Here is a 15,186-nt window from a genome sequence, read left to right as displayed (position 1 = left end):
GGGAGTGCAGCCAATGATATAATGCACGGGGATTATAGAGGAATGGGATTCGTGCATAGAGCACGGGAAAGAATGGGAAATAAGAGGAAAATGTGGGAAGGGGACAGATACATGTGACCAGAGAAGGAGCGACTGGGATTGCAGCAAGAGCAGTTTGTGTGAATGCAGTCGCAAAGGTTCCTTCACTGGCTTCGCTTGACGAATGAATGACCTAATGACCTAATAAACTAATGACCTGATGAATGAAATGAGCGGCGGGGCAGGAAGGGGAGGAGGGGGAGAATGAATGACGAAGATGTGGGGGATGAGATTGTGGTAATGATGAGAGGGGAGGAACGAGGGTGGGGTGGGGGGGGTAAGACGTGAGCTCGCAAGTCTGTTTTCACAGGGGGCGGTAGGGAAGAGGGGGGATTCAGATGCGAGGTGGGGGGGCACATGTGAGTCACGTGATTTGCGGGAGGGCTTGAGCTGATTTAGATATACATTTGGTCATTCAAATCCGACACTCTCTCTCTCGAGAGAGAGAAATTAGGAGAAACCCACACCCCCCACCACCCCATACGACAAGGGAAGAATTCGTGCATCAGGGCGAACGCGACTTGGAATTCCGCTGTTGATTGGCGCTCACAACTAGCCACGACTCGCGTCCATTCGCCTTGCCACGTGACCGCCGCATTGCACAGACCCAGTGGTTCTCAATCTCCTGTTGGCTACGACTGCACCGCCCCCCTCCCCCCCTTGTTGAAGGTTGTCTCAACCGAGGAGTGTACACCCCCCCTCCCCCCTTGCCTCGCCCAACATGGCTCTGAGAAATAAACGCACGAATAAGAAACGTCAATTTTTTTAACCAATTTGTCTATTTTTGGCGAGGTTATCCTCACTTGTCTAAGTAACTGCAATTTCGATCGATGATTACCGAATTGTGCTTAAAAAAAACGATTTTGGAATGAATGAATTATAGCGCCTCTAGTGGCTGCACGGGTCGGTCGCGAAGCCCCCATTGTGACTTGAGTGACACGCACACGATACACAAACATCATCATCCATGATCGTGATCTGTGAGAATATTAATCTGTGACGGATCGATACGTCGATACTGACCCCCCCCCCTCGCCCGCCCGCTCCTCCTCCTCTCCCCCAGTAGCCACGACAGCGACTTGCTGTTGTCGATGAAACCTCTTCGGGGCCGTCCATAAATGACGTCACGCGATTTTGGACGATTTTAGACCCCCCCCCCTCGTCACACGGCGTCACAAAAAGTCAGACCCCCCCTCAAATATGACGTCACAAAGCTCTGCCCTCCCCCCCCAATAAAATATGCTTCAAAACGCTTTAAACTATTGTCATTGTAGTGCGTATTTAATATGGCGCTGCACTCTGATGTTGTAGGAGAAAACATTTATTAGAAAGTCTATTTAATTAAGTAGAACGTGTTGTCTATACTTATTTAAAGTTGCGCATTTTGATGTGACGTCACATTTCTCAAACACCCCCCTCCCCCCTCGTCACACATCGTCACAAATGTCTGACCCCCCCCCCCCCAGGTGCGTGACGTCATTTATGGACGGCCCCTTCTTCTTAAACGTTGATAACGGCTTCGCCCAAAGTTCCCCTTCAACGTCATCACAGTCACCATCGCCGGTCGCCCCGGGGCGCCGGTCACGTGTCGCACACCAATGCGAACGCGGCCCTCCGAGTGGGGGGGGGGGGTCGATGGAACGGGCGGCCGAGGGGGGGGGGGCGACTGACCCACGGTCAGGGATCTAAATCTGGCTCTGTCCGCGCCCGTACAATATTTCCGCACCCGGCACACCACATCGAGCGAGGCCTCTGGCGATGGCTGTGGCTGCTACTCTACCGCTAACTCGCCTCCCGCCGGCGGCCCTGGAAAATATTCAGCGAGCAACGAAGCGCGGGCCCACAATGCCTAGCACGGTGCAGCAGGTGACCTGCGCTAAAACGCCGCGACCCGACTCACAACGTCGCAGACACTACGAGAGAAACACGAGCCTCGAGTTAAAAACCATCGAATGTTTTACAATTGAAAAATAACGATCGTAATATTACATTGAACCTTTGAGGTTAAATAGTCCCGTCGCCTAGAGCTGCGGTGTCTGCCCTATGATAAAGTGTGTATGGGTACGTGTGTATAAGTGTGTATGGGTATGTGTGTATGGGTATGTGTGTATGAGTAAGTATGAATGAGTATGTGTGTATAAGTGTATATGGGTAAGTGTGTATAAGTATGTGTGTGTAACTAGGTGTGTATGGGTATGTGGTGAGCGGTAGTGTAGCGGTTAGCGCAATGCGCTACAAACCTGGCCACCCGAGTTTGATTCCCGTTCACGGCCAACGCCGGTGACGATTATCCGAACCAGTCCTGGGCCTCCCCTAGGTCGACTCAGCCTCAAATGAGTACCTGGTGCGGTGTATAAACATCGCCACTAGGAGGATAAAGGCGGCCGGGCATGGTGCTGGCCACCCACCCCCTCGTGTGACGTGTCGACCACCTTCATAGGTGCCACTCGCTAACAGCACTTGCCCCAACAGTCTGTAAAAGCTATACAGGAGGATTTTCTCTCCATGTTTGGGTGCATGTATGTATGTCTACATGTATGTATACTGTATGTGTACATGTCGGTATACATGTACACATGTAGGCACACATGTACACGTAGGTATGCATGTACACATAAATGTAGGCACACATGTACACGTAGGTATGCATGTGCGCATAGGTCCAGTGTGTGCCGAGCTGTGTGTGTGCACGACGTGTGCGCGTCGACACGAAGCGCTGAGAGGGTTTCACTTCTTCTTCTGCAGGAGTTTCTCTGCCTTCGCCCGGCGGGACTGGTCGATCTCGCTGAGCTGCAGTCCGTGCTCCTGCCTGCACACTCACGCACGCGCAGCCATCAGTCGGCACACGGGACTCCCCCTAGGTCGACTCAGCCTGAATTGGAGTGCAAAATATCGCCACTCGTGCGGCCAAAGGTGGCTGGCCACGTCACCTCCTCATGTGCCGTACCCGTTCACGTAGGTGCCCGCTGAACAGGACTTGCCCCAACAGTCTGTTGAGGTTATACGGGGGATCGTTGTCTTTGTGTGCGAGTGCCGGGTGTCTAATAAGCAGCGAGGTGAGAAGTGGACAATCCAGCCGGTGCATCTGCCGGTCATCTCGGTCAGCCCACCCTTAAAAACAAACCCACCTGGGTCTGTCGCATGACCCCCTTCCAGCAGTGAGCCTGCGACACTTAACGTGGTGGCCTTAGAGAGTGCACCTAGCCTGGCGCAAGCGCCGTGGTGATGTCACCAAATGGCTGCCGTTTGTTGTGGTGCGCGGGTTTCAAGTTTTCAAGTTTCATTTACGAGGCGTAGCCCTGTGAGCCATGCGGCTCTTGAGTCGGGTGCAACCGCAAAAAACGAAATATGAACAGAGAACAGGGTAGGCAAATGTGCAGGCGTGTGGGTGAGCGAGTGCGCGCACACTCACCCGGCCTGCACCTCCGGCGGGCGGGGAAGTGGCTTCATGAAGCCTTGCTTGCCCACGAGCCAGAACGTCTCCTCCACGCCCTTGCCCTGCGAGGTGGCGACAACACGACACGATCGGCGCACGTGCGCTACGTGGAACTTCTCTCGCACCGCACGCAGACGACCGTGCTTAATCGCAGGTGGTGCACGGTAGGACAACGAGCCGTTCTAAAGAAATGCGTTTTGCACACAGGCGGAGTTTGACTTCCACATTTGGGGGTGGGGGTGGGGGGGGCAGGGATTCGCTCTGTCACACACATCAGGAATCGCGGGTGCTTAAAATGTATTAATATGTTTTTTTAAATCTCAATTCTAAACTACCGAGAATAAATTCATAAAGGTGTCCAGTTGTGGGGAAATTGCCCCCCTGTCCCCCCCCCCAAACTCTAGATTGGATTTCAATGTAGACGATGTAAAAGTGCATCATAGCTCCCAGCGGCTTCCTAATATCGGAAAGACGGCCGCGGAAGCAGCGCGTACGAAAGCGCCACGCGATGCGGCGACCGTCCTTGTTTGACGGGCAGCCAAAAGCCAACAGCGGCCACCGCCGCCGCTGCCGCCGCCGCTGCTGCTGCTGCGAGGATGAGCCGGAGCTCGCGTGACGATGGCTTTATGCTCCTTGACGAGATTGGCGAGTTTTGTGCGCGCCGCTCGTCACCGCGTGGTCTACGCGCGTCCCCGGATCGTTCGTTGCTGTACAACGGCTCGGCACGACTCGACTTCCGTGCCACTTGACCCGCGCTCGGGGTCGGCTCGGCAATAGTCCCTGGCACGGCTCGGATGTACCGGTGGAAAAAAAGAGCTGTCGGTGGCCTGTATTGCGAATTCGCCCTGGTGATGATTTCGGACGAGTCTCGCCCTTGCGTACCTTCAGCTCGGTCTTGCCTCTGCTCTCAAAGAGGTAGCCCTCGCTCAGAGAGTCCAGGATGTTCTTGACTGAGATGTTGATGTGTATTCTGTAGGCTGCGATGCACACAAAGACAACGATCCCCATGAAGGCCGGCATGACACACGAGGGGGTGGGTGGCCATCACCACGCCCGGGCGCCTTTGTCTCCCGAGTGGCGATGTTTACACGCCGAACCAGGTACTCAATTGAGGCCGAGTCGACCTAGGGGATGCCCAGGACCGGTTAAAATAATCGTGTACGAGTGTGTGCGTGTATGTACGTGCCAGCGAGTGCGTATGTGTGTACGCACGCAGTCCGGTTGACTCCATGCGTGACGCGGTGTTGACCGTGTCACCGAACAGGCAGTAGCGTGGCATGGTCAGTCCCACCACGCCGGCCACACACGAGCCTGCACACACACACCACACACACACAACACACACACCACACACACACAACACACACAACACACACAACACACACACACAACACACATCACACACCACACACAACACACACAACACACACAACACACACACACAACAAACACACACGCATACAACACACACACATCACACACAACACACACAACACACACAACACACACACAACACACACACATACACACACACATACACACACACATACAACACACAACACACACATCACACACACAACACACACATACACAACACACACACATACAACACACACACAAAACACACACACAAAACACACACACACATCACACACACAACACACACACGAAAGATGAAGGTCCCCCGTGTAGCTAACTCAGACTGTTGGGGCAAGTCAGAGTTTTGATTCCTCTCTCATTCACGACGGTTGCGGTGCCGGGCAGTGACGGTGGAGGTAGCAGTGGGAGCCGGGTGGCGCTGCACGGTGGTGACAGCGGTAGTGGGTGGTGGTGGTGATAGCGGTAGTGGGTGGTGGTGGTGATAGTGGTGGTGGTGATAGTGGTGGTGGCGGTGATAGTGGTGGTGGCGGTGATAGTGGTGGTGGCGGTGGTGGCGATAGCGGTAGTGGGTGGTGGTGGTGGCGGTGATATAGTGGTGGTGGCGGTGATAGTCGTGGTGGCGGTGCCGGGTGATAGCGATAGCGGTAGTGGGTGGTGGTGGTGCCGGGTGGTGGCGATAGCGTTGGTGGTGGTGGTGGTGGCCGGACTCACCGGAGTGCAGGCCGATGCGGATGCGCACCGGCACGTCCGGCATGTGCCGCATCTTGAAGGAGCCGACGGCGCTGAGGATGTCGAGCGACATGTTGGAGATCTCGGCCGCGTGCCGGTTGCCGTTGCGCGCCGGCAGCCCAGACGCCACCATGTAGGCATCGCCAATCGTCTCCACCTGGGGGGGGGGCGGGGGGGGGGGGGCGGGGGGGGGGTCAAGGTCACGGGAGAGCGCTGGAGGCAATGGCGGAGCCAGGATTTTCAGGTAGGGAGGGGGGCAACCCCTCCAGCAATGAGAAATGATAGAGGAGTTGTTAGTAAGTAAGGAGCTGTTAGTAAGTAAGGAGTTGTTAGTAAGGAGTTGTTAGTGAGTAAGGAGTTGTTAGTAGGTGAGGAGTTGTTAGTAAGGAGTTGTTAGTAAGTAAGGAGTTGTTAGTAAGTGAAGAGTTGTTAGTAAGTAAGGAGTTGTTAGTAAGTGAGGAGTTGTTAGTAAGTGAGGAGTTGTCCCTTGCTTTTTATTCGACGCGTGTGCGGCGATGGCGCAGCCATCGATCGAGGATCGAATTCGAACCGCGTCGTGTGATCGGCATCGCGCTCGCTGAAGGTGAATGCCTTCAGGGAAGTCGTGTACTGTTTACGCAACTGCGCACAATTCTGTGAGTCACTTATAACCGCTTTGCCATTACTTATTGCCAATTATGGACTCAGACTATTGTCTTATCTCATAGAGTCCCTGGCACATGAGAATATGCTACACAGTGGCAGTGGGGGTCGCAAAATGCCGATGTATTACTAATAAACACCAATGATCCGATCTAAATTAGGGATTTCGATCGGATCATTGGGGGGGCACGTGCCACCCCCCCCCCCCCCACTGGAGGTGGTGATTGTGGTGAAGGTGGAATGGGTAGCGATGAAGACATCGGCGACGGAGGTGTTGGTGCCAGAGGTGGTAGGGCGGTGCTCGTGGCGAGGTTGTCGGTGGCGATCATTGCGGTGGTGAAGGTGGCATTGGTCGCGATGATGATGATGACGGTAGCGGTGGTGGCATTGGTGGTGGTGGTGGTGGTAGTGGAGGTATTGTTGTGGTAGACGTAGTTATGGTGGTTGTGGCAGTGGGGTGCTGCTGGTGGTGGCGGGGGTTGTTATGGTGGTTAGGGTTGTAATGGTGCTGGGGGTTGGCTACGTACGGTGCGAAAGAAGTTCAAAATACATACATAGGCACAGACCCCGATGGATATCATAACTACGCAATGCAGCCCGAGACACACAGAGACACACATAGGCACACACAGAGACACACAGAGACACACAGAGACACACACAGACACACAGAGACACACATAGGCACACACAGAGACACACAGAGACACACAGAGACACAGAGACACACAAAGACACGCAGACACACAGAGACACACAGAGACACACACAGAGAGACACACACAGAGACACACAGAGAGACACACAGAGACACACACAGAGACACACAGAGACACACAGAGACACACACAGAGACACACAGAGACACACAGACACACAGAGACACACACACACAGAGACACACAGAGACACACAGATACACACACACACACAGAGACACACAGACACACACAGAAACACACACAGACACACACAGAGACACACAGAGACACACACAGAGACACACACAGAGACACACAGACACACACAGAAACACACACAGAAACACACACAGAGACACACACAGAGGCACACAGAGACACACTACACAGACACACACAGAGGCACACAGAGACACACAGAGACACACACACAGAGACACACACAGACACACAGAGACACACACACAGAGACACACACAGAGACACACACAGACACACACACAGAGACACACACAGACACACACACACAGAGACACACAGAGACACACAGACACACACAGACACACACACACAGAGACACACACAGACACACACACACAGAGACACAACAGAGACACACGGGCGCAGACCTTGTAGACGTCGTGGGAGCCGATGATGGCGTCGAAGAGTGTGTAGAGGTCGTTGAGCAGGTCGACCACCTCGATGGGGTCGCTCATCGCCGAGATGGTGGTGAAGCCGACGATGTCGCTGAAGTAGATGGTCACCTCGTCGAAGTGCTCCGGCTCCACGGGCGTGCCCTTCTTCAGGGACTCCGCCACGGAGCTGGGGAGAAAGAGGTGAGGGGAGAGAGGGGGGAGAGAGGGGGAGAGACAGGAGGGAGAGACAGGGGAAGGGAGAGGGAGACGCGGTAGAATGGAGGAGGCGGCATGGTGCAGGGTCAGGGATCGTGTGAGCCGGCACCACTGAGGTCCTGGGGTCCAATCCGAGCTGCAAACGCCTCAACACCGTGCCTCACCTCACCACCCCGCATCACCACCACACCACACCTTACCACCCCGCCTCACCTCACCACCATGCCACACCTCACCACCACACCTCACCACCACACCACACTGTGTGTGTCACTGTGTGTCACTGTGTGTGTCACTGTGTGTGTGTGTGTATCAGTGTGTGTGTCACTGTGTGTGTGTGTGTCATTGTGTGTGTCACTGTGTGTGTGTGTCACTGTGTGTGTGTCACTGTGTGCGTGTGTCTCCGTGTGTGTCTCTGTGTGTGTCTCTGTGTGTGTCTCTGTGTGTGTATCACTGTGTGTGTCTCCGTGTGTGTCTCCGTGTGTGTCTCTGTGTGTGTCACTGTGTGTGTGTCACTGTGTGTGTCACTGTGTGTGTGTGTGTCACTGTGTGTGTGTGTGTCACTGTGTGTGTGTGTCACTGTGTGTGTCTCCGTGTGTGTCACTGTGTGTGTCACTGTGTGTGTGTGTCTCTGTGTGTGTGCCGCTCACGGGGGCAGCATCTGCGTGAGCAGCTTGTCCGTCTTCTGCTTCTCCACCTCGAGCTCCTCGGTGCGCTCGCGGATCAGGTCCTCCAGGTTGCTCGAGTACTGCTCCAGCATCCGCAGCATCGAGTCGATGATGTTCGTCTTGCGGCCCTTGTTGATGTTCTTGAACTGCGGAGGGCAACGCGCGGGGCATGTGCACGCGCACGCGCGTCGAACTTCTTTTGCACCGTACCTAGCCAAGCGCGCCTATCGGAGGGGCGGCGGCACACGACGTCCCGGCCCCTAGCAGGGCGCTCCCCAAGCTACCCACTCCCGTCTCAGGGGAACATCTCGGAGGGTGGCGGGGGCAGTACGTACCACTTGTCATGGAACGGCGGCGGTCACGTGGGGCTATTAGTACATTCTAGATTTGAAGCTTTCGTGACTGCAAGGATCCATACTCTTTGGTTTCTTTCGGTAAAGTCACGTAGGTGAAAAAAAATAGAAATAAATCACGACGTTTCGATTGCAACCCGAGGAATCGTCATCAGGTGTGACAACCACAGCAGGATTTTTTTTTTTACTGAAGTGTGAGAGATGCCGGAGTTAAGGGGTTTGTATAAGTCAGAGAGGGCGGTGGGGGGGAAATGAGTTCTTAATAGACTCGTACCCACATTTACGTCTCTCCCCCCCCCTCCCCTTTTTACGTCGTTTCGCAGATGCGTCGTCACTTTGACAAATGCCACCACGTGATGAGCCACTTCGTTGAGCCATCACTCGCAGCCAGGTCGCTTCTGAAAATGAGCAAAGTCGCCGGCCGGGGAGTGTGAGACGTCGCCACCGTGGGGAGCGTGGGGAGCGTGGGGACGTCGTGAGGGTGGGGAGCGTGAGGAGTGTGGGGACGTCGTGAGGGTGGGGAGCGTGAGGAGTGTGGGGACGTCGTGAGGGTGGGGAGGGTGAGGAGTGTGAGACGTCGCCACCGTGGGGAGCGTGGGGAGCGTGGGGACGTCGTGAGGGTGGGGAGAATGAGGAGCGTGGGGACGTCGCAGGCGTGGGGAGCGTGGGGACGTCGTGAGAGTGGGGAGCGTGGGGACGTCGTGAGGGTGGGGACGTCGCCACCGTGGGGAGCGTGGAGACGTCGCGAGCGTGGGGACGTCGTGAGGGTGAGGAGCGTGGGGACGTCGCGGGCGTCGCCCCGGCCCCACCTGGTCGAAGACCTCGTCGAAGGTCGGCCTGCGCTCCGGCATCTCCTGCCAGCAGGCCTTCATCATCTGGATGCACTCGAGCGGGGCGTGGTCGGCCGACACGTTCGGACGGCACAGCGGGGGCGGCCGCTTCACCTTGAGGATGATCTCTGCGCGCGTCACGCGGCACGTCACGCGGCACGCGGGCAACGGTGACGACGACGACGACGATGATGATGACGACAATGATGATGACAACGATGATGATGATGATCATGAAGACGACGACAACGATGATGATGACGACGATGATGATGACAACGATGATGACGACGACGATGATGATGGCAACGACGACAACAACGATGATGATGACGACGATGATGACGACGACGACGACAACAACGACGACGACGATAATGATGACGACGATGATGACGATGATGATGACAACGACGACAATGATTTTACTTGGTAGTATGGAGGAGGATGGCTGTAAAGGATGCTGCTGGGCAGTCTGAGGCAGTTGGAGGAAGTCGCCCTCCAACAACAATGGAGGGCGGAGGAGCGACGCTCACAACAACGAGCGGAGTGCGGAGGTGAGACGAATTGGGGGAAACCTTCATCCAGCAGCGGATTGACCAATGCCTGATCGTGAAGATGAACCCTGACCGCCCCCCTGCCGCAACCCCCCAGGGATGCATGGCCGCGGTTACTCGTGACCCGTGACCCTAAACCCCACGACCCTGGAGACCCTTGAACTCAGGACCTCGTGACTCAATGACCTCCCAGAGACCTGTGACCCATAACCCCCGTCGCTTCGGGGCCCCAGGGTACCCATGACCCCCGGCTGACCTTTGACCCGCAATCCCATGGCCCTGGGGTCTCGTGACCCGATGATGTCGCGCGGGACCCACCTTCCGTGGACAGCTCCAGCATGCAGTAGGGGGTGCTGCGCATGATCACCTCCTGCACGATGATGGAGAAGCTGAAGATGTCCCCCTTGAAGGTGCCGCGCCGCGCCGCCACCGCGTCGCGCAGCAGCTCCGGGGCCGTCCACAGCAGCTCTGAGGGGCGGCCACACCCCCAATCGCGTCACCGTGGTGACGGTGGTGGTGACGGTGGTGGTTGTGGTGGTGGTGATGTTGATTATGTCGATGATGATGTTGACGGCGATGATGATTAGGAATTATGATGTGGGTGATGTCGGTGATGGTGGTGGTGACGATGGTGGTGGTGACGGTGGTGGAGATGGAGTAGATGGTGGCGGTAGTGGTGATGATGTTGACGGCGATGATGATTAGGAATTATGATGTGGGTGATGTCGGTGATGATGGTGGTGGTGACGGTGGTGGCGATGGTGGCGGTGGTGGCGGTGATGGCGGTGGTGGTGGCGGTGATGGCGATGGTGGTGGCGGTGGTGGTGGTGGTGGCGGTGATGGCGGTGGTGGCGGCGGTGGAGATGGTGAAGATGGTGGCGATGGTGGCGGTGGTGGTGGTGGTGGCGATGGTGGTGGTGGTGGTGGCGGTGGTGGCGCTGCCTCACCGTCGGGCTTGGGCTCCTCCGCTGTGAGCTGCAGCAGCTGGCTGAGTTCGCAGTAGCTCTGGTCGGTGACCTTGAGCACGAAGCGGCCGTCCACCACGCAGTTGCGCGACTTGAGCCGCCCGTGCACCAGCTCGTGGTGGTGCAGGTACTTCATGCCCTGCCGCGGACACACACGCACAAAGACAAAGATCCCCCGTATAGCCGTAACAGACTGTAGGGGCAAGTGCTGTGAGCGAGCAGCACTGATGAAGGCTGGGAGGGCGGGTGGCCAGTGGGTCGCCACACCGCACACCTCCACGGCGGCGGCGGGTGTAGAATCGCGAGGGGTCACGAGGGGTCGCGCTCGGGGTCGCGCTCGGGGTCGCGCTCGGGGTCACGCTCTGGGCGGGGGTGGGTGGGAGGGAGGGAGGCCGTCACCTTGATGAGGTCGGTCATGAGCGAGGACTTGAACATCCAGTCGAGTTTGGTGTCCTGGTTCTGCAGCAGGTCCTCCAGGCTGCCGCGCGCCCCGTGCTCCGTCACGATGGCGCAGACGCCGCAGTCGACGAACACGCCGATGAACGGGTTCACGTTCTCGTGGCGCATCTCCCGCAGCTGGACGACACGAGACGCGACGGTGACGCGACGAGACGCGATGGTGACGCGATGGTGACGCAACGAGACGCAACGAGACGCGATGGTGACGCGATGGTGACGCGATGGTGACGCAACGAGACGCAACGAGACGCGACGAGACGCGACGGTGACGCGACGAGACGCGACGGTGACGCAACGAGACGCGATGGTGACGCGACAAGACGCGATGGTGACGCGACAAGACGCGATGGTGACGCGACGAGACGCGATGGTGACGCGATGAGACGCGACGGTGACGCAACGAGATGCGACGGTGACGCGACAAGACGCGACGGTGACGCGACGAGACGCGATGGTGACGCAACGAGACGCGACGGTGACGCGATGAGACGCGATGGTGACGCAACGAGACGCGACGGTGACGCAACGAGACGCGATGGTGACGCAACGAGACGCGACGGTGACGCAACGAGACGCGACGGTGACGCAACGAGACGCGACGGTGACGCAATGAGACGCGATGGTGACGCAACGAGATGCGATGGTGACGCAACGAGACGCGATGGTGACGCAACGAGATGCGATGGTGACGCAACGAGACGCGACGGTGACGCAACGAGACGCGAAGGTGACGCAACGAGATGCGATGGTGACGCAACGAGACGCGATGGTGACGCAACGAGACGCGACAGTGACGCAACGAGACGCGACGGTGACGCAATGAGACGCGATGGTGACGCAACGAGATGCGATGGTGACGCAACGAGACGCGACGGTGACGCAACGAGATGCGATGGTGACGCAACGAGACGCGACGGTGACGCAACGAGACGCGACGGTGACGCAACGAGACGCGACGGTGACGCAACGAGACGCGACGGTGACGCAATGAGACGCGAAGGTGACGCAACGAGACGCGACGGTGACGCAACGAGACGCGACGGTGACGCAACGAGACGCGATGGTGACGCAACGAGACGCGATGGTGACGCAACGAGACGCGATGGTGACGCAACGAGATGCGATGGTGACGCAACGAGACGCGACGGTGACGCAACGAGACGCGACGGTGACGCAACGAGACGCGACGGTGACGCAATGAGACGCGATGGTGACGCAACGAGATGCGATGGTGACGCAACGAGACGCGATGGTGACGCAACGAGATGCGATGGTGACGCAACGAGACGCGATGGTGACGCAACGAGACGCGACGGTGACGCAACGAGACGCGACGGTGACGCAACGAGACGCGACGGTGACGCAATGAGACGCGATGGTGACGCAACGAGATGCGACGGTGACGCAACGAGACGCGACGGTGACGCAACGAGACGCGATGGTGACGCAACGAGACGCGACGGTGACGCAACGAGACGCGACGGTGACGCAACGAGACGCGACGGTGACGCAACGAGACGCGACGGTGACGCAACGAGACGCGACGGTGACGCAACGAGACGCGACGGTGACGCAACGAGACGCGACGGTGACGCGATGAGACGCGATGAGACGCGACGGTGACGCAACGAGACGCGACGGTGACGCGATGAGACGCGATGGTGACGCAACGAGACGCGACGGTGACGCGATGGTGACGCGATGAGACGCGATGGTGACGCAACGAGACGCGACGGTGACGCGACGGTGACGCAACGAGACGCGACGGTGACGACGGCGACGACGACCGTCAAACGCAGGATGCCTCTTTGAGGACCGCAGTGCGCCTCTTGAAATTCGAACGGGATAAAAATGGCCTCTTCTAGTTTAACTCGGGAGGGAACCCTGCGGCTGCGTGGCAGCGTGCGCCTCATCGAGGAGCGCGCTTCGTTCTCTATTCGGGGATATGTCGCCTCCTGAAATATTGCGGTGGGTGTGTTTTTTTGTTTTGTTTTACCGAATTCGTGTTGTTGTTGTTTTGGTTGCCGACCCCTGCTCTAGCGCGTTTCTCCGAGCGCACGGCCGTCGCTTGCGTTTCACGGACGCAGCGTGCGGTCGTCTCGCGGCAATCAGGGGAGGGGGGGCCGGGGGGAGGGTGGGCGCGGGGTCCCAGTCGAGAGGCGCTCGCGGCGACGTTTCTCGAAGCGCGTCTCTGGGGCGCGACGGCTCTGCTCTTGCGAACGACGTCACGGGGATCTTTGACGTTCGTCGCAGTAACTCAACTCAACTATTTTTTATTTTATTTTACCAGGTAAAGCCCTCTGAGCTATGCAGCTCTTTCTCAGAAGCGACCTGGCCACAAATGATAGCTCAACGAAGTGGCTCTTCGTCATCACGTGGGGATGTGTAAGCAGCCAAAGACTCTAAACGTGTGATGTTGTCCATAAACGTGGAGAGAAAAACCCAGAGGACCCGGAGAAAACTCCACGCTACGACGGGGAGACAGATAGAGACACGCAAACTCTACATATACAGCAGGCGTCAGGGACAGGATCGAGCCCACGACCTCCTGTTTACAAGGTGAGATCGTTAACATCTCGCCAACGCGGCGCCCCACGGCGGCGTATTAACCCAGGGCGGCCTGCCGGATTCGAACCGCGAACCTCCGGGACCGCCGTGTCAGCGGCGCACCTTGCGGAACGTGGAGCGCACGCGGGGCTTGAAGTCGCCAAAGATGCCGCTCGGAAGCCGCTTGAGCCAAACCCAGTCGCCCTGCAGACGCACGCACAGACGCACGCGCAGACGCCACGACGCATCTCCACGGTGTCCCTACGCGCCTCCCTGCGTCTGTCCTCATCTCTCCGTGTCCGCATGACCCCCGAGTCTCCGTGTCCCCCCATACCTCCCCCGCCCCCCCGTGTCTATGTGTCTCCCCGTGTAACCCCTTGTCACTGTGTCCACGTGTAATTTTGTCTCCATGATTCTCCCCCTTTGCCCCCGAGTCTCCGTGTCCCCATCTCCCCGTATCTCAGTGTCCCCCTGTACCCACATTTCCATGTCCCCATGCCCCCACGGCTCGCTGCATCCCCATGTCCCAGTATCCTCCTCCCCCCCCCCCCGCTCGTGTTCTTGTGTCTCCCCCGTATCTCCGTGTCTCCCTGAATCCCCCCGGTATATCCGTGTCCCAACGTCTCCGTGTCTCCCCATGCCCCCCCTCCCCATATCTCCGTGTCCCCATGCCCCCGTGTATCTCCGTGTCCCACCCCCCGTATCTCTATGTCCCCATGTCTCTCCGTGTGGCCCCGGTGTCTCCGTGTCCTCCCGTATCTCATTGTCCCCATGCCCCCGTGCATCTCCGTGCCCCCGTGTCTCCCCGTGTTTGTCCGCGTCCCCGTGTCTCACCTCGTAGACGGCGATGTTGGTTGTCTCCGGCGACGCCGTGTGGAGGCTGCGCCCCGACAAGGAGTTGCGTGCGGCGTGGGCGGCGCTGTTCGCCTCCGACACGCTGCGGTTCATCTGGCTCACGCGGCTCTCGTCCATAAACTGCACCGCGCACGC

The 15,186-nt window shown here is 57.8% G+C and overlaps 1 protein-coding gene across 2 annotated transcripts in view; it reads right to left on the bottom strand.

Annotated features, from left to right (window-relative positions):
* Positions 1–1,545: 1,545 nt before the first annotated feature.
* LOC133340790 (retinal guanylyl cyclase 1-like) overlaps positions 1,546–15,186 on the bottom strand; it is a 24,947-nt gene continuing 11,306 nt past the window's right edge. Inside the window, exons 6-18 of one of the 2 annotated variants that reach the window (XM_061549190.1) lie at positions 15,031–15,171; positions 14,320–14,400; positions 11,590–11,766; positions 11,173–11,329; positions 10,544–10,693; positions 9,648–9,796; positions 8,468–8,631; positions 7,596–7,788; positions 5,606–5,780; positions 4,727–4,825; positions 4,397–4,491; positions 3,491–3,576; positions 1,546–2,887 (exon numbers count right to left, since the gene is read on the bottom strand). In XM_061549190.1, coding sequence (XP_061405174.1) covers positions 2,806–2,887; positions 3,491–3,576; positions 4,397–4,491; positions 4,727–4,825; positions 5,606–5,780; positions 7,596–7,788; positions 8,468–8,631; positions 9,648–9,796; positions 10,544–10,693; positions 11,173–11,329; positions 11,590–11,766; positions 14,320–14,400; positions 15,031–15,171 — 1,749 coding nt within the window. In that variant the 3' untranslated portion in view covers positions 1,546–2,805. Of the gene's footprint in view, positions 2,888–3,486; positions 3,577–4,396; positions 4,492–4,726; positions 4,826–5,605; positions 5,781–7,595; positions 7,789–8,467; positions 8,632–9,647; positions 9,797–10,543; positions 10,694–11,172; positions 11,330–11,589; positions 11,767–14,319; positions 14,401–15,030; positions 15,172–15,186 lie in introns of those variants that run through there. The other variant, XM_061549198.1, reaches the window with a different exon arrangement.

This window comes from Lethenteron reissneri, chromosome 2 (assembly GCF_015708825.2).
Source record: "Lethenteron reissneri isolate LAM-NWPU_2019-01 chromosome 2, ASM1570882v1, whole genome shotgun sequence".
Classification (NCBI taxonomy): domain Eukaryota; kingdom Metazoa; phylum Chordata; class Hyperoartia; order Petromyzontiformes; family Petromyzontidae; genus Lethenteron; species Lethenteron reissneri.
This window is presented reverse-complemented; position numbering and strand designations above follow the sequence as displayed.